The sequence below is a fragment of the Pelodiscus sinensis genome, chromosome 18 (genome assembly GCF_052426305.1).
Source record: "Pelodiscus sinensis isolate ZL-2025 chromosome 18, ASM5242630v1, whole genome shotgun sequence".
Taxonomy (NCBI): domain Eukaryota; kingdom Metazoa; phylum Chordata; order Testudines; family Trionychidae; genus Pelodiscus; species Pelodiscus sinensis.
In genome coordinates this window covers 32633454-32661358 of record NC_143069.1, presented here as the reverse complement: position 1 = coordinate 32661358, position 27905 = coordinate 32633454, and the positions used below count along the sequence as shown (strand labels likewise).

Here is a 27905-nt window from a genome sequence, read left to right as displayed (position 1 = left end):
AGTTTGGGGTTAGGGCCCCCAAGGGGAGCAGGGTCCCCCGCTACTTGGGGCAGGTTTTTAACTGTTTGCAAGGGGGGGGGGGGGAGTGTGATGGGGGCAGGACCCCCCCTGGAGTGTAAGGGGCACAGAGCCTGGAGTCGCTGCTTGCAAATGCAGATTGGCAATAAAGGTCTGACAGCAACGACCGTAAGCATCTTCTGTCATGGTGTGCGTGGGGGGGTGTTATTAGATTTCCCTGCCCTCCTCTCCGGGTATCTGCCCTAGAGCAGCATCCAGCCCCCCACAGAAGGGCCCTGGACTGATCTCTCCCCCCCCACACACACGGCAGAGACATAGGGCCTGGGCAGGTGCTTTATTGGTGGCAGCGGTGGGATTCAGCGCTGCTGCATGGGAGGCGGCGCCATGGGCTGGGGCCCCCCCTCTTGGGACAGCTGGGCCTGCAGGCAGCTGAGCCGGGTGTGGAGCGGGTCCAGGCTGGGGGGCTTCTCCCTGCGGGGGGCAGAAGGAGAGGGGTCATGCTTGGGTTCTCAGAGAGCCTTTGTGAGGCTCACGAGCCTTGCAAACTGCTGGGCTATGAATTTGCCGTTGCCGGGTCGCCCCATGCGCTGTTCTCTGAACATGCAGCCGCGGTCCCAGGAGTGAGGAAAAGCCAGACAATATCGTCCTGCCGCCCTATACGTGCCCGGCCCTCCCCCCGGCTCCGAAACAAGCTGTTGGAATTGGAAAAGAGGCAGAGACAAGCGATGATGCAGGAGGGAGCATCTCCTGAGTCTCTTGCTGCTGCCAGGGGGGATACAACAGGCCAGCATGGCCGTGATCTGTGTGGAGCATGTGTGTGTTACCCCTTTGTGTGACACGGGAGCCAGGGGTTGCCCCCAGGATGCTACCAGGTAGCGGGTTTGACACACAAAGGCAAGAGCGATAGGGTTGCCCTTATTGTTCCATGTCCTGGGGAAGGCCTTGAGCCTCCACAGTCCATGGGCAGGGAGTTCCGCAGGTTAACACTGCAGGCAGCAGCCTGAGTGGCCCCCAACATGGGGGGGGCGGATACCCCCTCCTTCAGGGGCCCCGTTACTCACTGGGGGTTGAGTCGGACCCGTTCCACATAGGTCTTGGCTCTCAGGGCTTCATCCTGGGCCAGACGCAGGTTGGAGCTCAGGGTCTCGGCTCGGGCGTGATTCTCAAGGGTGGCTTGCTCCAGCTCCTGCACCGGGGGAGGGGAAGGAACAGACTCATTAGGCGGGGGGGAGAATTAAGGAGGGAGGAACATGGGGTGGGGGAGCGGGGTTGTGGGGAGCCCCAGCCCGTAAAGATGGGGTGGGAGGGGAGGGGAGGGGAGGGCTGCACAGCCCCTGCTCCTGTTCTGGGCTAGGGAGTGTCCCCCTGAAAGACTCCTGACCCCCCCGCCCTCCCGCTGCCCCCCCCCCCCCCCCCCGCAGCCCCTGCGCCCGGCCCTGCTCCGCCACGTACCAGGATCTTGGTCTGCAGCCGCTGGCAGGCAGGGCAGGGGGCTGGGGGCAGCCCGCGTTGCCTCAGCTCCTCCAGCAGGGGCGCCACCGCGCACTCCACCGCCTGCCGCAGGCTCTGGGCGCTGACACAGCCCTGGCTGGGGGGGGGGACAACGGTCAGAGAGCCTGCTGGTGCCCCCCACTCCCGCCCTGCCCCCCAGGCCTGTCGGTGCCCCCCACTCCCGCCCCGCCCCCCCCAGGCCTGTCGGTGCCCCCCACTCCCGCCCCGCCCCCCCCCCCGGCCTGTCGGTGCCCCCCACTCCCGCCCCGCAGCCCCCGTTCTCCCAGCTGCTGCTACCTGACACAGCTGGCGGGGGGCCGTTCGGGCAGCTCCAGGCCCCGCAGGTTCCCCAGCTGACGGGCCACGTCCTCAAGCAGGGGCCTGACCAGCCGCAGCCCCTCGATGTCGGCGCGGAGCTGGCTCAGGGCCTGGGCCGTGTGGCTCGCGCTGCGGGGGGGCGAGGGACGGCCTGAGTCTGCCGCTGGCCTGCGGCCGGGGGTGGGGGGGCTCGGGCCTGGAGGAAGGGGTGGGGCTGGGGGAGCTCGGAGCTGTGTGAGAAGGGGGTGGCCCCGACGGGGGGGGGGGCTGGACCGCGCCGGGCTGGGGGGCTCTGCGCCAAAGGAGGCCAGGGCCCCAGGGAACCCAGCCTGTGACAAGCCCTTCCCGGCCTTCCCCAGAGCCAGGCTGGGGGTGGTGCTGAGGCGGGGGGCGGAAAGGGGGCACAACACCCCATAGGGTGCGGGGGCAAGGAGCCGCTGCCTGGGGGCACCACCCCGCAGCCAGACACACGGACGCCCGGCCCTGGGACGGGCCCTGAGCAAGCTGCAGCTGCACCCGTCTGGGCGGCACCTCGCTGGGTGCCCGACCCCTCTCCCCTGCCCCGCTGCGCCAGCGGGAAGGGGCCCCGGCCCAGCTGCTGAGATGGAGCCTGCCCCTGCAGGGGGAGGACGGGGAGGGGGACTATGTGACGGGGGGGGGGGGGTAATGTCACAGCTGGCGCTTTGCCCCGGAGCAGGGCCCCGAACTTTCCTAGGCCCCTGGCTAAGCGGCCCCCCGGCTTCGGTCTCGTGGGGGGGGGGGTGACGACGAAGGGGGAATTTTCTTCCCTTTGGTATGTGAGGGCTACTGGCCTGTAATAACCCTGGGCGTGCCTCAGTTTCCCTGGGCACGGCTCTGGTGCCTGGGTGGGGATGGGAATTTCAGTGCGAGTCTCCCCCCCACACACCCACCGAACCTGAGCCTGGCAGGGGGGCGATTGGGTGACACCTTATGCCGGGGAAGCAGGATAAAGGCCGGAGAAGGGGCCTGGTAGGGGGCTGGCACCAGGGGCTGGAATGGGGGCCGGGCTGGCTGGGGAGGGGACAAGGAGGTGGGGGCCAATGCACCAGCCCCCCCAACCTAGGCTCATCCCACCCCCTGCCCCCCTCACCTGGACTCCTCCAGCGCAGCACCCGTCCCTCTGCCCTCTGGCCCGATGCCCAGCGCCCCCTGCTGGCGTCCAGCCGCATCGGTGGGGCTGCCCCCGGCCTCCTCCGCACTGCGCGTGGGGATCCCTGCGGCCACCTGCTGCTCCGGCTCCTGCCCCTGCCCGCCGAGCTCCCCGCCCTGCGCCTGCCGCTGCAGCATCCGCAGCTTCTCCTGGGGGCAGGGCTGTGAGCTTCCCCCCGGCAGTGCCCCGACCAGAGACCCCGGGGCTGTGAGCTTCCCCCCGGCAGTGCCCCGACCAGAGACCCCGGGGCTGTGAGCTTCCCCCCGGCAGTGCCCCGACCAGAGACCCCGGGGCTGTGAGCTTCCCCCCGGCAGTGCCCCCGACCAGAGATCCCGGGGCTGTGAGCTTCCCCCCGGCAGTGCCCCAACCAGAGACCCCGGGGCTGTGAGCTTCCCCCCGGCAGTGCCCCGACCAGAGACCCCGGGGCTGTGAGCTTCCCCCCGGCAGTGCCCCCGACCAGAGACCCCGGGGCTGTGAGCTTCCCCCCGGCAGTGCCCCGACCAGAGATCCTGGGGCTGTGAGCTTCCCCCCAGCAGTGCCCCCTGCCAGACACCCCGGTGCTGTGAGCTTCCCCCCGGCAGTGCCCCCGACCAGAGATCCCGGGGCTGTGAGCTTCCCCCCGGCAGTGCCCCAACCAGAGACCCCGGGGCTGTGAGCTTCCCCCCGGCAGTGCCCCGACCAGAGACCCCGGGGCTGTGAGCTTCCCCCCGGCAGTGCCCCCGACCAGAGACCCCGGGGCTGTGAGCTTCCCCCCGGCAGTGCCCCGACCAGAGATCCTGGGGCTGTGAGCTTCCCCCCAGCAGTGCCCCCTGCCAGACACCCCGGTGCTGTGAGCTTCCCCCCAGCAGTGTCCTCAGCCAGGGACCCTGGGCTGCGAGCTTCCCCGCGGCAGTGCCCAGCTGGGCCCCGCCCTCACCTCCAGCAGCACTGAGCTTTTCTTGAGTGCGTTGGTTTTGATCTCCGTGTCTTCTACCGACTGGCTGACCTTGCGGCAGCTTTCCTGGGGGGGCGGAGAGGAAGGGGTTAGCATCCTGGGGAGCTGGTCCCTCCGCTCCGGCACGGGGCCCGGGGCCCCCCTCACCTGGAGCTGGGTGCAGTACTCCTCCAGGTCCTCCGCCTCCCGCCGTCGGCGCTCCAGGGTGTCGCACAGCATGGAGCACTCGCTCTGGGGGGCAGAGGGAGGAGGGGTCACAGGCAGGGGGGCACGGCCTGGGCTGGGAATAGGGGAGCCATGGAGGGGAATCGGGGGGGCAGGCGGCCATGAGGGGCACCGACCTGGAGGCTCTGCACCCGCCGGTTGACGCGGGACGCCCGCTCCTTGAGGCTGGTGACGGAGTCCTTGGCACGCACCAGGCCGCTGGTCACCATGTCCTGGGGGGGAGGGAGATGGCAACAGGGGGTCAGGGGGCCCCCCACACCTGGGACCCCCCTGTTGACCCCCTCCTACCTGGGACCCAAGGAGTAGATTCTACTGCCCCCATATAGGGGGAGCCCCACTAGGAGAATCCCCGGGGGGGTGCCCACAAGGAGAGAGGTGCTGATGGGCGAGGGCTGGGGGGGGGGTCTTTGCACATGGGGAGGGTGTTGGTGTCCCCAGACAGAATGGGAGGGGCCTGTGTTGACCCACCCGGGTGTGGTATCTCCGGGGGGGAGGGTCAGTCACCCAGGGCGGGGTCCCACAAGCAGAGGGGTCTCACCAGGGGGGTGGGCGGGTCGGTGTCGTCCTCAGACCAGGCCGGGTCCCCGTGGGGCAGGGGCGGGCTCAGGGGGGCAGCCCCCCGCCCGGCCCCGTCGTCCGTGGACTCAGAGTCCTCGCCCGTCAGGTTGAGCAGCGAGACGTTGGTGCAGGCTGAGGAGCGCTTCAGGTTCAGGCGGGGAGGGGGCTCGCCGGCCAGGGGGGGCTCCACCCTGCGGGGAGGGGGTGGGGTCAGCCACTCCCATCCTGCCCGCTCCCCACAACTCCCTTCCCCCCCGCCCAGTCAGGCCCAGCCCCCTTCTTTGCTCCCCACAGCCTGCCCCCTTTCCCCCCATCCCGCTGTCCCCAGGCCCCACCCATGGAAGGACACAGCTTTCTTCTTTTTGGGGAGCCCCTTGGGGCTGGCTTTGCCCAACAGGTCCCGGGTGCTCTGGGTTCGGGTCTCTGCCCCAGAGGGGGGGTCCCCAGCCTCGTTGATCTCCTTCGACTGCCAGATGGTTTTCACCACCACGCTGGCCATGATCCTGGCTGGGCCGGGCCCTGGGGGCTCCTCCAGCAGGGGCCAGGCCCTCGCGCCAAGGGCAGGCTGCTGGTGCCTGGCAGTTCACTAGAGCAAGGGACTAGAGCTCGGTAAAGAGGGTGGCGGAGCTGGTGCCAGCCCCTCGTGCGAAGGGCTTTCGCCGTGAGCTGCCCCAGCTGCACCCCGTGACCTCACAAGCGCCACCGCGGCCACAGCCGTCAGGTGACACCCCCGCAAGGTTCCATGAGGTCATCGGGGTTCTTCAAGAGGAAGGGGCCGGCGTGTGTGTCATAGACGCTGCACTGCTCCAAGGGAAGAGCCACTTCTCGTGGGCCCAAAGCGGGAGGGGCCAGAGGGGGAGCTCTTTGCCCAAAGGCCTGATCTAGCAGTTGGGAACCCCCGGGAGCCTGCGACAACGCTGGGAGCACTGGCCGGTGCTGGCACTCGGGCGCTCTGTGCCCCGGGGCAGGTGTGATCTCCGGGCCCCACGCCCGGCCCGCTCATCTCGGTGCCCCAGCTAGGCACCCAGAACCAGGCCAGCCGGCTGAGGGGCGCTGCGTATCACAGGGCCGGGCCTGGAGTTCCCTCGCTGACACAGGGCCTTCCTACCCTCCCCCCGGTAACACTGCAGCGCATGGGGGGAAACTGAGGCACACCCAGGCTTCCTGACAGACTCCACCACCGCCCACTTGGGCAGGTGAGCAAATGGCTGCCCTGGGGGGAAGGGCAGGGCAGTGTGGGGAGGAGGAAGGGCTGGCAGGAGCCTGCAGGGCAGCGATTTGGCAAAAGGAGGGAGGCACCTTCCGGGCCAGGCACCGCCCCAGAGCCCGGGAGAGGAGAAAAGGGGAAGCAAGATTAGGAGAGCAAAAGGGTGGGGGCGGGAAGAGCCCCACAGGCACCAAACCCAGGAGTCCCGGCTCCCAGCCCCCCCTCCCCCCAGAGAACCCAGGAGTCTGGATTCCCCCCCCCCCCCACTAGTTCCCCCTCCCGCCAGAGAACCCAGGAGTCTGGGTTCCCAACCCCCCCCCACTAGTTCCCCCTCCCCCCAGAGAACCCAGGAGTCTGGGTTCCCCCCCCCACTAGTTCCCCCTCCCCCCAGAGAACCCAGGAGTCTGGGTTCCCAACCCCCCCCACTAGTTCCCCCTCCCCCCAGAGAACCCAGGAGTCTGGGTTCCCAACCCCCCCCCCACTAGTTCCCCCTCCCCCCAGAGAACCCAGGAATCTGGGTCCCCCCCCCCCCAGAGAACCCAGGAGTCTGGGTTCCCCCCCCCCCCACTAGTTCCCCCTCCCCCCCAGAGAACCCAGGAGTCTGGGTTCCCCCCCCCCCCACTAGTTCCCCCTCCCCCCCAGAGAACCCAGGAATCTGGGTCCCCCCCCCCCAGAGAACCCAGGAGTCTGGGTTCCCCCCCCCCCCACTAGTTCCCCCTCCCTCCCAGAGAACCCAGGAGTCTGGGTTCCCCCTCCCCCCAGAGAACTCAGAGTCCAGGCTCCTAGCCCCGCCTCTCACTAGCCCCTCCCTCCCGAGAACCCAGGAGTCCGGGCTCGTAATCCCCCCTCGCTGCAGGCCCATCCACCAATCCCCTTCCTCAGTTGGGCCATGGGCCCGCCCCCTTCCGCTTATGGGCTTGCGGGGCTGCAGGCCCAACCAATGAGGGCAGGGAAGGGGCGGGATTTAACGTTGACCGGCAGGGTGCTCGTCCAATGAGTGCGGAGCGTAGGCGGGACACAGCGGTGAATGACAGCGGCGGGGCTACGGCTCATTGGCGGACTCGACCTTAGCTGGGACAACGGGCACGAGGAAGAGGGGCGCTGAGAGGCCCGCCAATGGGGACGGGAAGTGGGCGGGGCCGGCCGTGAGCGATAGTGGGGCTGTCCAATGAGCGCTGGTAGGTGGGAGGGGCTGGCGCGGAGTGGTTGCTGGCCGGCCAATTGGCGCGCGGCATAGGCGGGGTTGGCTCTGAGCGATGAGGAGGTCTGTCCAATGAGCGCTGACCGGTGGGAAGGGCTGACCCTGAGAGGCGGCCGTCAAGCCAATGGACAACGTTAAAGGGCGGGGCTGCGTCTGAGGGATAGTGGAGCTGTCCAATGGGCGTGCGTCATGGGCGGGACTAGTGATGAGCGACAGCGACTCTGCCCAATGAGCGCTGAGAGGTGGGAGGGGCTGACCCTGAGAGGTGGTCGTCATGCCAATTCGGGGTAGTGGAGCTGTCCAATGGGCGCGGTGCGTGGGCGGGGCTGGTTCCGAGGTTCAGCGAGTTCGCCCAATGGGCGCGGGTCGTGGGCGGGGCTGTCCAATGGGCGCGGGCGCGCTGTGAGCGGCGGGCGCGGCGGCCAATGGGGGCGGCGCGGGGGCGGGCGGCGCTGGGCCGGGCCCGGAGCTGCCGGAGGAGCCGTCGCGCGGGGAAGCGGGTCCCGCAGCCGCCAAGATGCCGGCCGTGTCCAAGGGGGACGGGATGCGGGGCCTGGCGGTCTTCATCTCCGACATCCGCAACTGTGAGCGGGGGGAGGGGCTGGCGGGAGGGGGGGTGAGGGAGGGGGTACACAGTGGGGGAGGGGCAGAGAGGGGAGTGGGGGAGGGGCTGGAGGGGGGATGGGGTGAGGGAGGGGGTACACAGTGGGGGAGGGGTACAGAGAAGGGAGTGGGGGAGGGGCTGGAGGGGAGATGGGGGAGGGGCTGGCGGGAGCGGGGTGAGGGAGGGGGTACACAGTGGGGGAGGGGTACAGAGAGGGGAGTGGGGGAGGGGCTGGCGGGAGGAGGGGTGAGGGAGGGGGTACACAGTGGGGGAGGGGTACAGAGAAGGGAGTGGGGGAGGGGCTGGAGGGGAGATGGGGGAGGGGCTAGCGGGAGCGGGGTGAGGGAGGGGGTACACAGTGGGGGAGGGGTACAGAGAGGGGAGTGGGGGAGGGGCTGGCAGGAGGAGGGGGTCCAGAGTGAGGGGGAGGCGGGGTGTCGTGAGGGGCGGAGATTGCAGGGCGCTGAGGAGGGCGAGCGCTTAGCACGGGGCTGTGGGGGCACCACTGAGGGGAAGAGCAGGGGCAGGGTGGGGGGTTGTCGTTGGGAGAGCAGGAGGCAGGGATGGGGATGGGGGGAGGCAGGGGAGGAGTTGGCAGGGGGAGGGGGCAGAGGGGGTGTGGAATGTGGGGACGGGATTAAAGGTGATAGGCGGCATCCTAGGGGCCAGGGACTGAGGCCGCTGGGGAGAATAGGAGGGGCTGTGGAGGGGGCAGAGACCATGGAGGGGCAGGCGGGGAGAGACTGGGCTTGTGGGGAGACCCATGGGGGGGCCAGTGAGGGGAAGGGGTTAGACTGGAGCTGTCCTGGGAGAGGCCCTGGGGAGGGAGATAAGGATATCGTGTGTGGGAGGGGAAATTGGGGCCAAGCAGAGGAGACTGAGGCAGCCCTGAGTGGGGGATGTCTGCATGGGGGGGCTGTAATGGGAGGGGCAGGCAGGCGTAGCGAGGGGGAGAAGCGGGGCGATGTTGAGGGCGGAGCTGGGGCGGGAGGGGCCAGACACTGGAGTGTGGGGCAGGGAGGAGGGAATGGGGAGAAGAGAGAGCGCATGGGGGGGCTCTTGTTTGGAGGAGAGATGGGGGCTGAGGCGGCACATGCAGGACAGAGATCAGGGCTGCTTGTGGGTCTGACTGGAGGTGAGGGAGGGTGGAAGGCAGGAGAGACCAGGGAGGGGGCTGACGGGGGGAAGCAGGACCCACACGGGGCCCTGAGAACTGAGGCAGAATGGATGGGGACCTGGCAGCACTGGGGAGACTGGCATGGGGGCAGAGTCTGCTGCTGTGAAGTCATGTCTATCTGGGGCCCCCCAATCCATCATCCAGAGAAGGGAGAGGCCCTGGTTGATTGGGAGGCCTCCCTGGTGATGGGCACCTGGGGGTGAGGCAGTGGGTGGCATTAGGGGTTTGAGTTTGGGGAGCCCACGGGAGGCGCAGCAGCCTGGGGGTGCTGGTATTGATGAGTATCACGGGGTCTGATGGAGGAGCTGGGGGGGTTGGAGCATGGAGCCCCTGCCCCACACCAAAGGGCCATGTCACCAGGCGAGGGGGCCTGAATCCATCAGGGGGGCGGGGGCGGGGCACTCTCATCCCATCCGAGAGGAGTTTCCTGTTGCTGGCGTGGCTGGGAAAGTGACTGACTAGGCTGCTGCCCCGCTTCCCCCTGAAATGGGGCCCCATTTGTGGAGCTGGGCCCAGCTGCCCCTAGAGACCTGCTGTTTACGAGGCCTCTGGCTTGGTGCTCACACGCCACATCTGTGAATGGTTCCTTCCCCACCCCACCCCAGGGCTGGCTGCTGCCCAAGCCTGTCCAGCTGGGTACCCTGGCCCGCTGGGCAGCACTGGGGTGGCCCTCCAAGCTGCCACCTTTCCTCCCCATCCTACCCCCTTGTGTCTGGCAGGGGCTGCTCTGTCTCCTGCTGAGCACCCGTGTTCCAGTGGCAGGTTGTTCCCCAGGCCAGTCATTCTTTCAGCACCCCCTCATCATGGGGAGAAGGTTTGCTCGGGCTCGCTGGCCTGGGAATCTCACTCACTGCAGCTTTGCAGGGGCTGTGCTACAGTTTTGGACCAGCCTCAGGCGGAGCCCCAGGGTCCCACTCTGTGTGCAGGGCTAGGCACACAGCCCCCCTGGGAACCAGCCCCCCACAAGTGCTGGGACTGACCGAGCCAGCTGCTGTTGCTCCCTCCCCCTCTGCCTGTCTGTCTTCCAGAGCCAGTCCCAGTCATCTGGCCCGCTGGCCCCCCACCGCCACCCCACACTGAGCTCCCAAGCCCAGCTGGCCCCTCAGCTAGGCCCCCAGAGCAGCATCTTAACCCTTTCCCGTCTGCAGGGTAGCCACTCAAAGCGCGGAGGGAAACTGAGGCAGCTGCAACTGCCCTAAAAATTGAACAGGACATTCCTGCTTTATCATGGAGGCTGATCAGGACTCTGCAGCCTCAGCTCCTGGGAGGAGACCAGCCCCTGTGCCTGGCCCCCGAGGGGGTCACATCTCAGCATCAGGCTGGATAACCAGCCCCCCAAGTGGGGCATCAGCTCCGTCCCGGCACCAGGGCAGGGCCTGGCTGGCTCGGGAGTGGCAGGGTGGCCTGTCTGTCTCCCCTGAGTCTGCTCTTGCTGCCCTTGTTCCAGGTAAAAGCAAAGAGGCTGAAATCAAGAGGATCAACAAGGAGCTGGCGAACATCCGCTCCAAGTTCAAGGGTGAGGGCGAGCTCTGCTGCGGGGGTGCGGGCTCCCCGTCTGCTGGGGTGTGGGGTGGGGGGCTTCAGGCCGTGTTGTCCCTCTGCAACCCCTCCCCTATCCAGACAGGCACCCACCCCTTCCCTTGTCCCCCCATGCACCCTAGGGACAGCCCCCCCAACCTCCTGCTGCTCCCCAGGATGAGACCCCACCTCCCCGCCCCGTCACTCACCCTTCTCGCTCGGGCGCCCCCAGGGGACAAGGCGCTGGACGGCTACAGCAAGAAGAAGTACGTGTGCAAGCTGCTCTTCATCTTCCTGCTGGGCCATGACATCGACTTCGGGCACATGGAGGCCGTCAACCTGCTGAGCTCCAACAAGTACACGGAGAAGCAAATTGTGAGTGTGGCTGGAGCCGGGGGGTCGTGCATGTGGGTGCTGCTGAGGTGGGACTGGGGGTGGGGGGTGGTAGGGAGGGGGCGGAGCTGGGCTGGGGAGAATAGAGGTGAGGTTAGGGAGAGGGCGGGGCTGAAAAGGAAAGGGGTGGAGCTGGGGAGGGAAAAGGAGGGTTTGGGAGGGGCAGAGCTGAGGGAAGGGTGGGGCTTAGAGAAGGGGCGGAGCTCGTGTTCCCACTGCAGTGCTGGGTGGCCGAGGGGTGATCTCTGCGGGAGCCCTGCCCCATTGCACTCTGGTGTCCCCCCAGGGTTACCTGTTCATCTCGGTGCTGGTGAACTCCAATAGCGAACTGATCCGCCTCATCAACAACGCCATCAAGAACGACCTGGCGAGCCGCAACCCCACCTTCATGTGCCTGGCACTGCACTGCATCGCCAACGTGGGCAGCCGCGAGATGGGCGAGGCCTTCACCTCCGAGGTGCCCCGTGTCCTGGTGGCTGGGTAAGCAGGGCCCCTCGCTGCGGGGGGGAGGGGACAGAGACCCGCCTGCCCGCCTGACCGGCCCACGTCTGCTTCTCCCCGCAGGGACACCATGGACAGCGTCAAGCAGAGCGCAGCCCTCTGCCTCCTGCGCCTCTACAAGACCTCGCCCGACCTAGTGCCCATGGGCGAGTGGACGTCCCGCGTGGTGCACCTGCTCAACGACCAGCACATGGTACATCCAGTCCCAGCCCCCCCACGGCCAGCACATGGTCCGTCCTGCCCTCCCCCTCCCCCCAAAATGGCCAGCGCGTGGTGCGTCCTGTCCCCCTCCCCCCAACGATCAGCACATGGTACATCCAGTCCCAGCCCACCCACGGCCAGCACGTGGTCCGTCCTGCCCTCCCCCTCCCCCAAAATGGCCAGCGCGTGGTGCGTCCTGTCCCCCTCCCCCCAACGACCAGCACATGGTACATCCAGTCCCAGCCCCCCACGGCCAGCATGTGGTCCGTCCTGCCCTCCCCCCCTCCCCCCAAAATGGCCAGCGCGTGGTGCGTCCTGTCCCCCTCCCCCCAACGACCAGCACATGGTACATCCAGTCCCAGCCCCCCCACGGCCAGCACGTGGTCCGTCCTGCCCTCCCCCCCCCCCCCCCGAAATGGCCAGCGCGTGGTGCGTCCTGTCCCCCTCCCCCCAACGGCCAGCGCGTGGTGCGTCCTGTCCCAGTGCACATGGTACGTCCTGCTTCAATTCCAGCCATCCCCCCCGCCCCATAACTAGCACAAGGTATGTCCCTTAACATACATTCTGCCCCACCCGTGAACAGCACATGGTATGTCCCATTCCAATTCCACTCAGCAGCCAGCTCGTGGTCCTGCCCTGGCAATAACCACCCCGTGGTGTATCCCACCCAATCGCCCCCACAACAACCAGTACATGGTACGTCCTGCACCCCTCAGCACTGCCCCATGGTACAGCTGAACTCCTCAGCACTTGGTATGCCCCACGTGGTCTGACTCCTCCCCCCGCAGGGCGTGGTCACGGCCGCTGTCAGCCTCATCACCTGTCTCTGCAAGAAGAACCCCGACGACTTCAAGACGTGTGTCTCCCTGGCCGTGTCCAGGCTGAGCCGGGTCAGTGGGGCGGGGCGCTTGGCTTCCGGCTGGGGGTGGGGGACAGAGGGGGCCGGACACCTGGCTTCCAGCTGCGGGGGTGGTAGAGGGGCCGGACACCTGGCTTCCAGCTGTGGGGGTGGTAGAGGGGCTGGACACCTGGCTTCCACCTGGGGTGGCCACCTGGGTTGTGCATCATTGCTGGGAGAGGGGGCTGGACACCTGTGTTTCACCTGGCTGGCGGGGGTGGGTGAGAGTGGGGTCTAGTGGTTACAATGGAAGGGGGCCAAGCTAGGAGCCAGGACTCCTGATTCTGTCCCCCGCTCAGGCCAGGCGGTGAGGCCGAGCGGTTGGGGCGGGGGCAGGGAGGGCACATGGCTGGGGACTGACCCCTCTTGTGGCCCCTGTGCAGATCGTCTCGTCGGCGTCCACGGACCTGCAGGATTACACCTACTACTTCGTGCCGGCCCCGTGGCTCTCGGTGAAACTCCTGCGCTTGCTGGAGTGCTACCCGCCGCCAGGTAGGTGGGGCTCCCCTCGGCTGGGCTTTGGGGTAGAGTGGAGCCGCAGGCCCCTGCGGCCGCTCAGGGGGGAGAGTGGGACTGGGCATTGGGGTCTCTGTGATCCGGGGGGACTGGGCGCCGAGGTCTCCGTGGGCCGGGGGAGGCGGGGGGAATGGGCGCCGGGGTCTGTGTGGGCCGGGGGAGGCAGGGGGACTGGGTGCTGGGGTCTCTGGGGGAGGCGGGGGGACTGGGCGCCGGGGTCTCTGGGGGAGGCGGGGGGACTGGGCGCCGGGACTGGGCGCCGGGATCTCTGTGGGCCGGGGGAGGCAGGGGGACTGGGTGCTGGGGTCTCTGGGGGAGGCGGGGGGACTGGGCGCCGGGACTGGGCGCCGGGATCTCTGGGGCCGGGGGAGGCGGGGGGACTGGGCGCCGGGGTCTCTGGGGGAGGCGGGGGGACTGGGCGCCGGGGTCTCTGGGGGAGGTGGGGGGACTGGGCGCTGGGATCTCTGTGGGCCGGGGGAGGCGGGGGGACTGGGTGCTGGGGTCTCTGGGGGAGGCGGGGGGACTGGGCGCCGGGGTCTCTGGGGGAGGCGGGGGGACTGGGCGCCGGGACTGGGCGCCGGGATCTCTGGGCCGGGGGAGGCGGGGGGACTGGGCGCCGGGGTTTCTGGGGGAGGCGGGGGGACTGGGCGCCGGGGTCTCTGGGGGAGGCGGGGGGACTGGGCGCCGGGGTCTCTGGGGGAGGTGGGGGGACTGGGTGCTGGGATCTCTGTGGGCCGGGGGAGGCGGGGGGACTGGGTGCTGGGGTCTCTGGGGGAGGCGGGGGGACTGGGCGCTGGGGTCTCTGTGGGCCGGGGGAGGCGGGGGGACTGGGCGCCGGGGTCTCTGGGGGAGGCGGGGGGACTGGGCGCCGGGGTCTCTGGGGGAGGCGGGGGGACTGGGCGCCGGGGTCTCTGGGGGAGGCGGGGGGACTGGGCGCCGGGGTCTGTGTGGGCCGGGGGAGGTGGGGGAATGGGCGCCGGGGTCTCTGGGGGAGGCGGGGGGACTGGGCGCCGGGGTCTCAGTCCCTGACGGTGCCCTGCGCAGAGGACGCGGCAGTGAAGGGGCGGCTGGTCGAGTGCCTGGAGACCGTCCTCAACAAGGCCCAGGAACCCCCCAAGTCCAAGAAGGTTCAACATTCCAACGCGAAGAACGCCGTCCTCTTTGAGTGCATCAGCCTCATCATCCACTACGACAGGTCGGCCTCACCCCCCCACCCCGAGCCCCACCCCAGCAGACCCCCCCGGTGCCTCCTGCATGTCCTGGCCCCCCTCCATTCCAGCCCTGTCCCACATGGCCTCTCTCGCCAGACCCACAGTGCAGCTGCCGCCCCAAAGCCGCTGACCACCTGTTGTGTCCCGCCCCATAGCGAGCCCAACCTGCTTGTGCGGGCCTGTAACCAGCTGGGCCAGTTCCTGCAGCACCGGGAGACCAACCTGCGGTACCTGGCGCTGGAGAGCATGTGCACCCTGGCCAGCTCCGAGTTCTCGCACGAGGCCGTCAAGACCCACATTGAGACCGTCATCAACGCGCTAAAGGTCCGTGGGGGCGGTGCTAGGTCCAGGGGTGGAGCCAGGGGGGAGGATGGGACTTGGTAGAGTGGGGGCAGAGTCGGGGAGGGACCGTGGGCGTGTCCTGCTTTGGGGGAGGGCTGGGATACCCCTGCAGCTGGTGCTGACTCCCCCCCCCCCCCAGACGGAACGCGATGTGAGTGTGCGGCAGCGGGCGGCCGACCTGCTCTACGCCATGTGCGATCGCACCAATGCCAAGCAGATCGTGTCCGAAATGCTCAGCTACCTGGAGACGGCCGACTACTCCATCCGCGAGGAGATCGTGAGTGGGGCAGGGCGGGCGGGGAGCACCAAGGGTCCCCTCCAGGCTCTGGGGGGCAGGCGGGGCGGCTGGTGCGGGCATGAGCCGGCCTGTGGCGCCCCCAGGTGCTGAAAGTGGCCATCCTGGCGGAGAAGTACGCGGTGGATTACAGCTGGTACGTGGACACGATCCTCAACCTGATCCGCATCGCGGGCGACTACGTGAGCGAGGAGGTCTGGTACCGCGTCATCCAGATCGTCATCAACCGGGACGACGTGCAGGGCTACGCCGCCAAGACCGTCTTCGAGGTGGGCCGGGGGGGAGGGCGAGGGGCACTGCGGGGGGGCAGGAGCCACCAGCTGCCGCACCCTCTAGCTCAGGGCCCCCCCCCCCCGTTCCCCGTACTCAGGGGTCGCTCCTGGCCCCTCCCTCTGCCCTTTCTGGGTGTTTGGGCCCTGGCGCCCCTCTGGGGTGGGTCCTCCCAGCGTGGGCTCACCTGACCCCTCCCCCCAGGCCCTGCAGGCCCCCGCCTGCCACGAGAACATGGTGAAGGTCGGGGGCTACATCCTGGGCGAGTTTGGGAACCTCATCGCCGGAGACCCCCGCTCCAGGTACGGGGGAGGGAGCGCTGGGGGGAGGCACCCCACGGGGGAGGGGCATCAGAGGTTCCTGCTGCAGGTGTGGGGGAGGGGCGATGAAGATCCCTGGCTCTAGGTATGGGGGAGAGGGCATCAGAGGTTCCCGCTTCAGGTGTGGGGGAGCAAGGGCTGGGGGGAGGGGCATCGGAGGTTCCCGCTCTAGGTGCGGGGAGGAGGGGCCCTGCAGGGGAGGGGTATCGGGGGTTCCTGCTCCCGGTATGGGGGAGGACGCTGGAGGCCCCCCTGCTCCAGGTAGGGGGTGGAGGTTCCCGCTCTAGGTGCGGGGAGGAGGGACGCTGGAGGCCCCCCTGCTCCAGGTAGGGGGTGGAGGTTCCCGCTCTAGGTGCGGGGAGGAGGGACGCTGGAGGGCCCCCTGCTCCAGGCCCGGGGTGCAGGGGTCCTGCGGGGGGGCCCTGGCCTCGGGGGGCCGCGCTGACGCCCGGCCCGGTGCCCGCAGCCCCCTGGTGCAGTTCAGCCTCCTGCACTGCAAGTTCCACCTGTGCAGCGTGGCCACGCGGGCCCTGCTCCTCTCCACCTACATCAAGTTCATCAACCTCTTCCCGGAGACCAAGGGCACCATCCAGGAGGTGCTGCGCTCCGACAGCCAGCTCCGCAACGCCGACGTGGAGCTGCAGCAGCGGGCCGTGGAGTACCTCAAGCTCAGCTCCATCGCCAGCACCGACGTCCTGGTGAGCGCCGGGCCCGGCCGGGGGGGCGGGGCTGCCCCGGGGGCGGCGGCGTGACCCGGCCCTCTCTCCCGCCAGGCCACGGTGCTGGAGGAGATGCCGCCCTTCCCGGAGCGCGAGTCATCCATCCTGGCCAAGCTGAAGAAGAAGAAAGGCCCCGGGGCCGGCAGCGAGCTGGACGAGGGGAAGAAGGAGCCTGGAGCCGAGCTCAACGGGGGCATGGAGCCCGCAGCCAGCACGGCGGTGAGCAGCGCGGGGCGGCCGCCAGAGCCCGGGACCCGCTTGGCTCTCGGCAGGGCGCTGGGGTTTAGCCGGGAGGGGACCCGGAGCCCCGAGGCCTGGGGCGCCCGGCGGGATCACCCAGTGCCAGCGGGAGGGGCAGCCCCCGGCAGGGTTTGTTCTTGGCCCCCCCGTTCCCTCAGCTGATCGATCTCACTCCTGCCCCTTTCCCCCCCCAGTCCACCCCCTCGCCATCAGCTGACCTGCTGGGGCTCCGGGCGGCCCCCCCCGCCAGCTCCGCCGCCCCTCCCAGCACCGGGAACCTGCTGGTGGACGTCTTCTCCGACAGCAGCAACGCCGCGCCTGGCCTGGCGCCCGCCACCGAGGACAACTTCCTCAGGTGAGGGGGGCCTGCCCCTCACCCTCGTCTGGCCTGATCTGCCTGGCTTGGGGGCAGGGAACGGTGCTGGCTGGCTCATGCAGAGGGTGGGGATGGGGCTTGTGACCTGGCTGGCTCAGGGTGGGGGGAATGGCTGCCTTAGGGGGCCGGGAACAGGGCTTGGGGCCTGCCCCCTGCCCTCGTTCGTCGGCTTTTTCTGTGCCATGAAGTGTTTGGGCCTGGGAACCCGGCGTTGTGGGGAGCCCGTGGGGGTGTCTGTGCTCCTGGGGGCGTGGCATGAGCTCATTTGGGGGGGCGAGGAAGTCTGTGCTTGTGGCCTGCAGGGGCAGTTTGGTCACATCTAGGTAGGGTGCTGTGTGTGTGGAGGGGGGCCTCTGCCCCGGCCTGTCGGTCTCCTCTCTGCCCCCCCACCTCTTGCTGCCTTGGGACTGGGTGTCGCTTTCGACTTGTGCTCTGCAGCTGCCCTGGGATTGGCCGATGCGGTGACTTGGAGCCGGGGTGGGTGCTGGGAAGGGGGGCTGTCGGGACGCCTGGGTTCTCTCCCCAGCTCGAGGGGAGTGGGGTGTAGTGGTTAGAGCAGGCCGCCGGGGTTCTCTGCCCAGCCCTGCTTGCCTGGCTTTGCGCCTGCCTGTCCGGGAGCTAACCCCCCGCCTGGTCCTGCCGGTGACGCCTCTTCTCTGCTCTCCCGCTGCCCCGCTCAGCTCGGCAGCGGCTGCCTCCGCCGACGACCCTGCTTTGCCTGTCGCTGAAGCTGACGAGCTGCTCAACAAGTAAGAGACCGAGGGGGAGCTGAGCCCCCGGGGGGTGTGCGCTGCCGGTGGGAGCAGCCGCCCCTCGCTGACACTGGCCCCCCTGCACCGCCCCAGGACAGGATGGGGACTCTGCTTGTGGCTAGGGGCGTCTCACGCTTGTCTGTCGCACACTGACCCTTGCACCAGCTCTCACGACTGCGACTCGCGTCTGCCCGTTTGCTGGGGGGCTGGGACCTCAGCAGTGAGGGGCTGGACTGTGCTGGGGGGCTTGGACCTCAGGGGCATGGGGGGGGAGGAGCTGGACTGGGGGAGATTAAAGACTCAGGTCCTTTAGCCAAAGGCCAACAAGGTGGAGTTTGTTCGTCACGTAGCTGGCTCTGGGCAGTGGGGTCTGTAGGTGGGAGTGAGGGGAACCCACAGGGTTAGGTTGGCAGGGGTGGGAGGGAGGGGCACCGGCAGGGCTGGGGGGCACCGGCAGGGCCCAGCTCACTACCGCCCGTGGCAGGTTCGTGTGTAAGAACAACGGGGTGCTCTTTGAGAACCAGCTGCTGCAGATCGGCGTGAAATCGGAGTTCCGGCAGAACCTGGGTGAGTGGGGTCGCAGGGGCTGCCAGGGGCTGCCCAAGGGCTAGAGACGGGTCGGCTAACCGAGAATTCACGAGGTTAATTGACCAGTCTGTTCTCTATCTAACATCCCTCGGGTAGGGGGCTTGGGGTATCGGCTCCCCCCCTGCCACCTCAGACCTGGGTGAGAGTAGGAGGAGGGGCTCTGGGACCAGGTGTAGGGGAGGGGACTGTAGGGGTAAGGGGTTGGGAGGGCTCTGGGATGCAGGGCATGGGGGGAGCCAGCCCCCCTCACTCGCTCTCGTTCCAGGCCGGATGTACCTATTCTATGGGAACAAGACGTCGGTTCAGTTCCAGAATTTCACCCCAACGGTTTCCTACCCCGGCGAGCTGCAGAGCCATATCCTCGGGGGGGGCAGGAGACAGGGTGGGATGTGGGGAGGGGGGTGGCTGAGGAGCAGGCATAGAGGGGCCCGGGATGGCCGAGGGGGATCCCAGGGAGGCTGGCACTGAGGGGCCCGGGATGGCCGAGGGGGATCCCGGTGGGGGGCTGGCGCTGAGGGGCCCGGGATGGCCGAGGGGGATCCCGATGGGAGGCTGGCGCTGAGGGGCCCGGGATGGCCGAGGGGGATCCCGATGGGGGGCTGGCGCTGAGGGGCCCGGGATGGCCGAGGGGGATCCCGATGGGGGGCTGGCGCTGAGGGGCCCGGGATGGCCGAGGGGGATCCCGGGGAGGCTGGCGCTGAGGGGCAGGGGGTGGCCGAGGGGACCCAGGGGCCCTGCCCCTCCTTAGCGGGCACACAGCTGAACATGCAGACGAAGGCCGTGGACCCGCTGGTGGAGGGCGGGGCCCAGGTGCAGCAGGTGCTGAACATCGAGTGTCTGAGCGACTTCACCCTCGCCCCGCTGCTCAACATCAAGTTCCGGTAGGACGGGGATGGAGGCGGAGCTGCGTCGCCCGGGGGGAGGAGTCGGGGGGAGGGAGGAGCCAGTGTGTGTCTGGGGGTGGAGCTGGGTGTTGGGGGCGGGGGGAGGAACCAGAGAGGGGAGGAGCTTGGGGCAGAGCCCAGCACGGCTGTATGCTAGCAGCTGGGCTTTGGGGGTGTTAGTGAGACCCCGGGGGCTCCCCCCTGACGGCTCCCCCCTCCCCCCAGGTACGGGGGCACCCTGCAGAACATCACTCTGAAGCTGCCGGTCACCCTGAACAAGTTCTTCCAGGCCACCGAGATGCTGTCGCAGGATTTCTTCCAGCGCTGGAAGCAGCTCAGCCAGTAGGTGGGGGCAGGAGGGGCCAGGCCAGGGCAGCCAGAGGGGAGAGGGCCGGGCGGGAGCTGGGGGCACCATGCCATGCCCGGAGTGTATCAGCCCCACTTCTCCCCCCGCTGCCCACAGGCCGCAGCAGGAAGCCCAGAAGATCTTCAAGGCAAATCACCCCATGGACTCGGAGGTGACCAAGGCCAAGGTGAGCAGCTGGGTGGGGGGTGAGGAGCCAGGAGAGGAGTCTAGTGGTTAGAGTAGCGGGGGCTGGGTGAGGAGCCAGGACTCTTGGGTTCTCTCCCCAGCACTGGAAGGGGAGAGGGGTCTAATGGTTAGAGTAACGGGGGCTGGGTTCTCTCCCTGGCTGTGACTGGCTGACTCTGGGGCCATGTGGGGATCCTGGTGGGGGGCAGGAGCCCCCCTGGCCCCTCCCAAGACCCACTCTGGCTCTCCCCAGCTCCTGGGCTTCGGCTGTGCCCTGCTGGACAAGGTGGACCCCAACCCTGACAACTACGTGGGGGCCGGCATCATCCAGACCAAGTCACTGCAGGTCGGCTGCCTCCTGCGGCTGGAGCCCAACGCCCAGGCCCAGGTGCGGGGCCGGGGAACCGGGCGGGGTGGGTGGGTTGGGGGGCAGGGGTGCCATGGAGGCTGGATGCAGGGAGTTATGGGAGAGGTTTTGGAGAACTGTTGGGGGGCACTTGGAGGTGAAGGAAGTTTGGAAGGGCTGAGGGGGGCAATTGGGAGCTGTGGGGTGGAGATGGGGGGGAGGCTTTGGGTGTTGTGGGGGTGAAGGGAGGTGTGGGGGCCTGTCAGGTTGGAGCTGGGGGGAAGTTCTGGGGGGCTGCCGGGTGGGGACAGGATGCCAGTTGGAGTGGGGGTTGGGGGAGGCTTTGGGGAGGGGGACAGAGGGGAAGTCTGGGGGGGCTGGTTGGGGGAGCGGATGGGGAAGTTCGGGGGCTGGTTGGTGTGGAGATTGGGGGAGGCTTTGGGGGCAGAGGGGAAGTCTGGGGGGGCTGGTTGGGGGAGCGGACGGGGAAGTTCGGGGGGCTGGTTGGCGTGGGGATTGGGGGAGGCTTTGGGGGCAGAGGGGAAGTCTGGGGGGGCTGGTTGGGGGAGCGGACGGGGAAGTTCGGGGGGCTGGTTGGCGTGGGGATTGGGGGAGGCTTTGGGGGGCAGAGGGGAAGTCTGGGGGGCTGGTTGGGGGAGCGGACGGGGAAGTTCGGGGGGCTGGTTGGCGTGGGGATTGGGGGAGGCTTTGGGGGGCAGAGGGGAAGTCTGGGGGGGCTGGTTGGGGGAGCGGATGGGGAACTCGGGGGGCTGGTTGGCGTGGGGATTGGGGGAGGCTTTGGGGGGCAGAGGGGAAGTCTGGGGGGCTGGTTGGGGGAGCGGATGGGGAGTTCGGGGGGCTGGTTGGCGTGGGGATTGGGGCAGAGGGGAAGTCTGGGGGGGCTGGTTGGGGGAGCGGATGGGGAACTCGGGGGGCTGGTTGGCGTGGGGATTGGGGCAGGCTTTGGGGGGCAGAGGGGAAGTCTGGGGGGGCTGGTTGGGGGAGCGGATGGGGAACTCGGGGGGCTGGTTGGCGTGGGGATTGGGGAGGCTTTGGGGGGCAGAGGGGAAGTCTGGGGGGGCTGGTTGGGGGAGCGGATGGGGAATTCGGGGGGCTGGTTGGCGTGGGGATTGGGGGAGGCTTTGGGGGGCAGAGGGGAAGTCTGGGGGGCTGGTTGGGGGAGCGGATGGGGAATTCGGGGGGCTGGTTGGCGTGGGGATTGGGGCAGGCTTTGGGGGGCAGAGGGGAAGTCTGGGGGGGCTGGTTGGGGGAGCGGATGGGGAACTCGGGGGGCTGGTTGGCGTGGGGATTGGGGCAGGCTTTGGGGGGCAGAGGGGAAGTCTGGGGGGGCTGGTTGGGGGAGCGGATGGGGAACTCGGGGGGCTGGTTGGCGTGGGGATTGGGGCAGGCTTTGGGGGGCAGAGGGGAAGTCTGGGGGGGCTGGTTGGGGGAGCGGATGGGGAACTCGGGGGGCTGGTTGGCGTGGGGATTGGGGAGGCTTTGGGGGGCAGAGGGGAAGTTGGGGGTGGGAGTTGGGTGCCCCTGACCCCCGGACTCCCCTCCCCCAGATGTACCGCCTGACGCTGCGAACCAGCCGGGACACGGTGTCGCGGCACCTCTGCGGGCTGCTGGCCGAGCAGTTCTGAGCGGCGCCGGCCCGGGGGCGTCTGCACCGCGCCCCCCTCGTCCTGTTGTCGTGGTAACCGTGTTTCATGGCCTGGCCCCAGGGCCCAGTGCTTGGGACGGCCCAGCCGGCCCGCGGGAGCCGCCTTTGCCCCGTTCTCTGGGCCTGGGGGAGCCGGAGTGTCTGTTTACATTAAGCCCCCGCGCGAGCTCCGTGGCCCCCCGGCCCCGCCCGGAGAGAGGGGCTCAGAGGGGGAGGGCTGCCCCACCCCTGGCAGCTCAGAGCAGCTGGGGGGGCTGCCAACGGCCCCTAGCCCTGACCCCCCAACCTGGGGCTGGACCATGGGTGGGGGAGGTGAGGGGTTGCCCCCCCCAAAGGGAAGATGTTATGGGGGGGCTGCATCTCCTGCCTCCCCTCTCACGTGGGACCCGGCCCCCGTGGCCTGCGCCCCCCTGGAGGGGCGGGGGGCCCGTGTGACTTGCCATTCTAGGTGTTTCTAGCGCCGCCCTGTGCGGCAGTGAGCGCGTGTATCGATCTCCATGTGACTGTAATAAACGGGGGGTCGCCCCCCCACGCCACCCGGCCGCCTCCTGCGCTGCTGCCCCCTGGGGGCCCAGGGGCTGGGGACACGGGGGCCCTCCGGACTGGTGGGGGCAGGGGCTCAGAACCCAGATGCCGCCAGAGGAGGAAGCAGGGGCCGGTGCCCGGGGGGTGGGGAGCGTGATACACAGGGAGCAGCCTTCTCCCCAGCAGGGTGTGGGGGGAAATCCTTCAGTCTTGGGTCCCTGTGCCCCAGGAGTTCTTCCATACACCCCAAAACCTCCTGGGCTGGGGCCATGTGGAGTCCAGGTTCCCTGCAGCTTGGGGTCTTTCCCTGCTTTCTCTGGGCCCTCGCGCGTCTGCTTCTGCTGGGACACACGCTCCTGTCACCTCAGCCCGTCTGCTGGGGTCTCGGGCCTCAGATTCCCCTGCAGGCCCCTCCTGGACAGGAAACCAGGGCTGGGGGAGGCCCTGCCCCCACTCCCAGGCTTTCTTCTGGCCTCTCTGCGGACTGGAGCTGGCCTCTTGGGGTGATCATCCTTCTCTAGCCGGCCTTGCTACCAATCCCAGCGCTGCCACCACCTGTTGTGGGCTCAGAGTGGGTGCTGGGCAGGCCCCTCTTGTGTGAGCGTGCTCTTTGAGGGGTAACCCCCCTGGGCCTAGCATGGAGCCGTGCACACACCTTGCAGGCTGCCCCCTCAATCTTTTGTTTCTGGACAGTGGAGGTTGGGGGGCAAGCAGGACCCCTTGATCTCCCCACAGGAGCTGGTTTCCCCAGCGGACCCCTGCTAATTGCTAGGAAACAAATGGCTGGCTATTTGAATTCTTCTGCAAAGAAAACACCTCACTGTGCCCCTCTAGATAGTCACATGCATAGGGGAAACTGAGGCACATGTGCTGAAATAGGGGATATGATTGTGATGTGGTGAAAGTCAATAAGGCAGAGCTGTTTGTGCCTCCCAAGACCCAGGGGTCACTCCATGGAATGAACAGGCAGCAGGTTTAAAACAAACAGGAATGTATTTCTGCACCTGACGTGTGGAACTCCCTGCTGCAGGATGCAGTGCAGGCCAAGTCTACACCAGGGTTCACAGCAGAACTAGGGCCACACACTGCTGGCTCGTGTGGGCAGCCAGGACCCTGGCCCTCACAGCCCATGGGTCTGGCCCAGTCTGGCTGTTCTCTGGTATGTACAAGAGTCCTGCAACAATCCCTGTAGCCCCCCAGATATCCATTCCTGGCCCTGTTGTGGCACCGCAGTGGAACCCAGGGGCCAGGCCAGCACATCAGCAGGTAGCGTCCCCGATGAGGTGCTGCAGGGCACGGGTGGCCAGGGGCCGCAGGCTGAAGGTGGGCACGTGTGATGCCAGGAGCAGGAAGAGCTGGTGCTGGGGGGCATGGATGGCGTAGGCCTTGTGGGTGGTGCTCACTATGTAGCAGTGCCGGGCGTGGTGTGGAAAGCCAGCCTGGAACGGCTCCTGCAGGGGGGCTGCCAGAAACGGTGGGTTACAGGGGCCAGGAGGGGAGCGTGAGGCCCCCAGTGGGTCTGAGCCCCTCCCCCCCGCTCCTCCCCTCCCCCACTCACCTGGGCTGCCCTCCCAGGGGAAGTAGCAGGTGGTGACCAGGGCATAGAAGTGGCGCAGGGCCCGAGCTCGGCCCTTGGGGGATAGACCTGGGGGGAGGGGAGACACTGAAATAGGGTGCTGGGCCCCCCCAGCCCGAGATGTATCCCCCTGCTCCCCAGGTGCACTTGCGATGTGGGATGGGGGAGAAGCAACCTGCCCTGGGGTTGGCTGGGGGGGTCAGGGCCTACCCAGTGCAGGGGGCACTATCTAGGGCTGGACGGAGGCACTGTTGGGTGATCAGGGGGCTGATTTGGGGGTTAGGTCATAGCCTTTCCCCAGGGGCTGGATGGGGGGCAGGACATCCCCCTTCCCCACGTGGACTCAGTTGGGGGACAGATGGTACCCCTCCCCAGGGGCTGGATGGGGGGCAGGACATCCCCCTTCCCCACGTGGACTCAGTTGGGGGGCAGATGGTACCCCTCCCCATGGGCTGGATGGGGGGCAGGACAGCCCCCGTGGACTCAGTTGGGGGGCAGGCGGTACCCCTCCCCATGGGCTGGATGGGGGGCAGGACATCCCCGTGGACTCAGTTGGGGGGCAGATGGTACCCCTCCCCATGGGCTGGATGGGGGGCAGGACATCCCCCTTCCCCACGTGGACTCAGTTGGGGGGCAGGTGGTACCCCTCCCCATGGGCTGGATGGGGGGCAGGACATCCCCCGTGGACTCAGTTGGGGGCAGGCGGTACCCCTCCCCATGGGCTGGATGGGGGGCAGGACATACCCTCCCCCGCTGATGCTGGGAGCTGCACTGAGCTCTGGCTGCTTCTCTGTTCCCGATTGATGAACAAAAACCTGAGAGAAGAGAAATAGGGGGAGGGGCGCTAGGGGCACCGCTGGCCTGGCCCTCTGGGGTGCCCGGCTGCAGCCCCGGCCATCCCATCTCCCCTATCCTCCCCCTGCCCTGGGGCACTCACGCCAGGACTCCGGGGGGCAGCGAGGCGCCGGCGGGCGGGGGGCTCACACAGGCCTGCAGTGGCTCCAGCAGCGGCTTCCAGAACCGTGGCACCAGCTGGGGGCACAGGGGAGAAGGGGTTAAACGGGGGCGTGGGGGGGGGGGCGGGATCCTCCCCTTGGCCTGCCTACACCCACCTCGGTCTCCACGGTGGGCAGGGCTGGGCTGGGCCCACAGAGCAAGCAGGCCTCCAGGCCGGGCAGCAGCTGGCAGGTGAGGAGCCGGTGGGGGACCTGGGGGGGAGCACAGTCAGAGAGATCCCTGTCCCCCAGCCTCCCCACATCCACACCCTCCACCCCCAACCCTCCACTGCCCGAGCCTCCCCACCTGCAGACCCCCAACCCCCCAGTCTCCACCCCTCCCATAACACTTCCCCCACCCCCCGCACTCTCACCGTGGGGCTGCCGTGGGGCAGGTAGATGGGGTAGTCCCGTGTCGTGTGGGGGGGCAGTGAGCCCACCAGCCAGCTCAGCAACAGCAGCTCCTGGGGGGCCAGCTGCCACCAGGGCTCCGTGGCCAGCGCCAGGCGCCCCCCAACCACCAGGCAGCCAAAGCGGCTCTCAGCTGCGCCCGCGAAGGCCTCCAGGCACTCCTGGGCATGGGGACCAGAGACGGGTCAGTGGGGTGGCCCCTCCCCCCTGCATCCAGCTCACCCTGTTCCCCACACAGAACCCAGCCCCATGAGGCCCTGCAGGCCTGGCTCCCCAGCATTCCCCCAGGCTGGGGTTGTCTCCCTGGGGTGCTCACCTGCAGGACTGCGCTGTGGGGCACAGGGACACACTCCACACACTGGGTCAGGTCCCCGCTCCGCTCCAGGGGCACCAGGAAGCTGTCAATCAGCTTGTAGCAGGCCTGGGGGCAGGGAAGGGGCTGGTAAGGCCGGGAGCCCTGTGGGGCAGCCCCATGACCTCCCATCTAGCCCGAGGTAGGGGCAGGATGTGCTACCGTGGGCTGGGGCTGATACCTCACCGCTTCCCCCCCCCCCCCCCACACACACACCCTGTGGGGCCCGGGCTGGGGGGACAGCCCAGCCCCTCTTTCCCCAGAGCCTGGGATTGAGAAGGACCCAGTCACACACCCCTTGGAGTGGGGGGAGGGTCCCAGTTTTCCCCCTCCCTCCTTCAAGGCCCAAGTTTTGGGGGACTCCAGTCCCTCCACGTACCCTCAGGTCCTTTTTGAGGCGTTCAATGTTGCGGACGTTCACCAGCTCCTCCAAGCCCAGGATCAGCACCTGCAACAAGTTCCCCAGCCAGTCTGTCGCCCCTAAGGCCCCCTCACAGGGCTGGGTGGCCAGCCGGGGAGACGGAGCATCGGGGGCAATGCCTGGTCTTGGGGCAGCGTGTTCCAGGGCCCGCCGGGCAAACCCAGGATCTGCTGGGGGTTAACTGTCCTTCCCCCAGGCCAGCCCCAGTGGGGTGGGGTGACCATGCCTGGGGCTCTGGGTACCCTGCGTCTCTCAGTGGTCCTGTTGTGGCCAGACCAAACTGCAGTCAGTGTGTCTTGGCTGCAAACTGCCACCTCCCTTGTCTCCTGCTGTCCAGTCGCTGAGGACTGGCCTGAGCAGCGCCGGGCCAGTACAGGCCCCAGGGGACCTGCTGGTCACCCCCTGCCAGAGTTCCCTCGAGGGCTTGGGGGGCATCCAGGGGAGATTCAGCTGCCAGCCAGCCGAGAAGCAGAGCGCCCCTAGCCAGCAGCCCGTGTTTCTCCTGGTGGTGCGTGTTGGCACATGCTTCGGTGCACGGAACAATATTTATTCCACTCATGGATGGAAAGAAGTCGAGGGAACGCGGCTCTCTCCGCTCTGCCGACTGGCCCGCGATTCCTCCCCTTTATTTCCCTCCTTTCCGCAGTTACTGACCCGTGAGGGCCCGTATCCCGTGGCAGCCCACGGAGCTTAAAAGCGGAGAGGGGCCTGGTCAGAGATGTTCTCAAAGCCGGGGGCCCCGGATCCCCCTTGGGCACGGCCGCCACCCCTCTGAGCAGGTCAGCTCTATTCGCCTCTTGGACCACGTGGCTCAGCCAGCAGGGCCTCTCCCGGGGGGCGGTTTCAGGGCTAGTGACCCCGGGCAGCAGCCTTGGGAAGTTTGTGCTCTGCATCCCCTCGGGCAGCACTGGGGCTCTGGGACAGCTCTCTGACATGTCCCTCGGACTGGCCGGGGGGCAGGGCCTCACCATGGCGCTGAAAGCGTTGTCCAGCAGGCGCCCCAGGGCAAAGTCACTGGCTCCTTCCTCCGATGACAGGACGATGAGGGTGATGCTGGAAAAGTCAGGGTGATGATGAGGTTCATGGGGGCAGCTGCTCCCCATTCCATCCCCCGATAATCCCCAGCCCCCCGAGGTAGCATCTCCTGTTACCAGACATCTGCAGCCCTCCGCTCCCCGCCTGCCCCCTCCCCGCGGCTGCCCCCGGACCTGTTGTGGAAGACCCTCCAAGCCACACGGGTGTTGGCGGTGCAGGTTGCCGTCAGCAGGACGTCCAGGTTTGCCCCGAACATGTGCACCCCATTCAGGGAGCCGATCACCGAGAAGGGCAGCTGTGGAGAGAGCGACACTCAAGGGGGGGGGGCATAAGGGAACCAAAACTCCTGGGTTATCTCCTTGGCATGGTTGGCTCAGAGTTAATTAGCGCCCCCCCCCAGCAGCTAATCTCTTTCCTCCCTATAACCCCCCATTCCAGGCTTAGCGGGCAGATGCCCCATGGTGTGGGGAGGGTCAGGGGCCTCACCTGGTGCTTGGAGGATGGCCCTTTGCTGCGGCAGAACAGGGGGACCCCGCTGCTGGCGGTGAGGCAGAGCAGAGTGACGGAGCCTCCCTCCTCCCCCATGGTGCCCCAGCCAGTGGAGCCCAGCCCTGGCTACCCCAGACTGTTGAGGGGGAAGAGAGGTGCCTGGTGACACTCAAGCCCCGCCCACTCACTGACCTCTCCCCTCCTCTGGCCCCACCCACTCAGTGACCCCTCCCCTCCACAGGCCCCGCCCCCTCACTAACGCCTCCTCCTCTGACTCCACCCAGTCACTAACCTCTCCCAGCCTCTGGCCCCACCCACTCACTGATCCCGCCCCTCACTAACTCCCCCTCCTCTGACTCCACCCACTCACTGACCTCCTCCCTTTCTCTGGCCCTGCCCACTCACTGACCCCGCCCCTCTACAGGCTCCGCCCCTCACTAACTCCCCCTCCTCCGACTCCACCCACTCACTGACCTCCTCCCCTTCTCTGGCCCCGCCCACTCACTGACCCCGCCCCTCTACAGGCTCCGCCTCTCACTAACTCCCCCTCCTCTGACTCCACCCACTCACTGACCCCCTCCCCCACACGCCGCACCCACTCATTGACCCCTCCCCTCTGCTGTCTCCAG

General features: G+C 68.1%; 3 protein-coding genes across 8 annotated transcripts; 1 reads left to right on the top strand and 2 right to left on the bottom strand.

Moving 5' to 3' along the window:
- Positions 1 to 337: 337 nt before the first annotated feature.
- Positions 338 to 6165, bottom strand: TSKS (testis specific serine kinase substrate). Of its 3 annotated transcripts, XM_075915839.2 has the most exons (11): positions 5331 to 6155; positions 5051 to 5222; positions 4696 to 4906; positions 4274 to 4369; positions 4080 to 4163; positions 3915 to 3998; positions 2939 to 3147; positions 1807 to 1956; positions 1471 to 1606; positions 1080 to 1204; positions 338 to 489 (listed from the first exon to the last, which is right to left on the bottom strand). In XM_075915839.2, exons 2-11 carry the CDS (start codon positions 5212 to 5214, stop codon positions 375 to 377), a joined length of 1374 nt encoding a protein of 457 aa, XP_075771954.2. In that variant the 5' UTR covers positions 5215 to 5222; positions 5331 to 6155; the 3' UTR covers positions 338 to 374. The 3 variants fall into 3 exon arrangements, with proteins under 3 accessions (XP_075771954.2, XP_089626254.1, XP_089626253.1); XM_089770128.1 differs by lacking the exon at positions 1807 to 1956 and having other exon boundaries at positions 5051 to 6165; XM_089770127.1 differs by lacking the exon at positions 4080 to 4163 and having other exon boundaries at positions 5051 to 6154.
- A 1386-nt stretch (positions 6166 to 7551) lies between these two features.
- Positions 7552 to 22010, top strand: AP2A1 (adaptor related protein complex 2 subunit alpha 1). 2 transcript variants are annotated; one of them, XM_075915868.2, is made up of 23 exons: positions 7552 to 7707; positions 10352 to 10420; positions 10655 to 10797; positions 11102 to 11295; positions 11380 to 11509; positions 12306 to 12407; positions 12799 to 12907; positions 13976 to 14126; positions 14298 to 14466; positions 14624 to 14761; positions 14866 to 15048; positions 15254 to 15351; positions 15836 to 16067; positions 16143 to 16307; positions 16523 to 16683; positions 17385 to 17453; positions 17941 to 18023; positions 18310 to 18400; positions 18803 to 18925; positions 19154 to 19270; positions 19392 to 19461; positions 19714 to 19848; positions 21375 to 22010. In XM_075915868.2, exons 1-23 carry the CDS (start codon positions 7641 to 7643, stop codon positions 21450 to 21452), a joined length of 2877 nt encoding a protein of 958 aa, XP_075771983.1. In that variant the 5' UTR covers positions 7552 to 7640; the 3' UTR covers positions 21453 to 22010. The 2 variants fall into 2 exon arrangements, with proteins under 2 accessions (XP_075771983.1, XP_075771984.1); XM_075915869.2 differs by lacking the exon at positions 17385 to 17453.
- Positions 22011 to 22971: 961 nt separating this feature from the next.
- On the bottom strand, positions 22972 to 27590 carry FUZ (fuzzy planar cell polarity protein). Of its 3 annotated transcripts, XM_075915886.2 has the most exons (11): positions 27274 to 27586; positions 26961 to 27082; positions 26721 to 26805; positions 25711 to 25779; positions 25296 to 25400; positions 24943 to 25140; positions 24686 to 24781; positions 24511 to 24605; positions 24318 to 24388; positions 23556 to 23642; positions 22972 to 23459 (listed from the first exon to the last, which is right to left on the bottom strand). In XM_075915886.2, exons 1-11 carry the CDS (start codon positions 27370 to 27372, stop codon positions 23257 to 23259), a joined length of 1230 nt encoding a protein of 409 aa, XP_075772001.2. In that variant the 5' UTR covers positions 27373 to 27586; the 3' UTR covers positions 22972 to 23256. The 3 variants fall into 3 exon arrangements, with proteins under 3 accessions (XP_075772001.2, XP_089626251.1, XP_089626250.1); XM_089770125.1 differs by lacking the exon at positions 24943 to 25140 and having other exon boundaries at positions 27274 to 27590; XM_089770124.1 differs by lacking the exon at positions 23556 to 23642 and having other exon boundaries at positions 27274 to 27589.
- Positions 27591 to 27905: the final 315 nt, after the last annotated feature.

Excerpts from the sequence above, each read along its gene's own strand:
- TSKS (XM_075915839.2), bottom strand. The coding sequence starts at position 5,214 with ATGGCCAGCGTGGTGGTGAAAACCATCTGGCAGTCGAAGGAGATCAAC. Across the intron at positions 3,999-4,079 it reads AGTACTGCACCCAGCTCCAG|GAAAGCTGCCGCAAGGTCAG; the intron begins GTGAGGGGGGCC and ends CCGCCCCCCCAG. Across the intron at positions 1,607-1,806 it reads CCCCCCGCCAGCTGTGTCAG|CCAGGGCTGTGTCAGCGCCC; the intron begins GTAGCAGCAGCT and ends CCCCCCCCCCAG.
- AP2A1 (XM_075915868.2), top strand. The coding sequence starts at position 7,641 with ATGCCGGCCGTGTCCAAGGGGGACGGGATGCGGGGCCTGGCGGTCTTC. Across the intron at positions 10,421-10,654 it reads CATCCGCTCCAAGTTCAAGG|GGGACAAGGCGCTGGACGGC; the intron begins GTGAGGGCGAGC and ends GGGCGCCCCCAG. Across the intron at positions 19,462-19,713 it reads CGGAGGTGACCAAGGCCAAG|CTCCTGGGCTTCGGCTGTGC; the intron begins GTGAGCAGCTGG and ends GGCTCTCCCCAG.
- FUZ (XM_075915886.2), bottom strand. The coding sequence starts at position 27,372 with ATGGGGGAGGAGGGAGGCTCCGTCACTCTGCTCTGCCTCACCGCCAGC. Across the intron at positions 25,401-25,710 it reads GCCTCAAAAAGGACCTGAGG|GCCTGCTACAAGCTGATTGA; the intron begins GTACGTGGAGGG and ends CCCTGCCCCCAG. Across the intron at positions 24,389-24,510 it reads CTGCCCCCCGGAGTCCTGGC|GTTTTTGTTCATCAATCGGG; the intron begins GTGAGTGCCCCA and ends CTCTTCTCTCAG.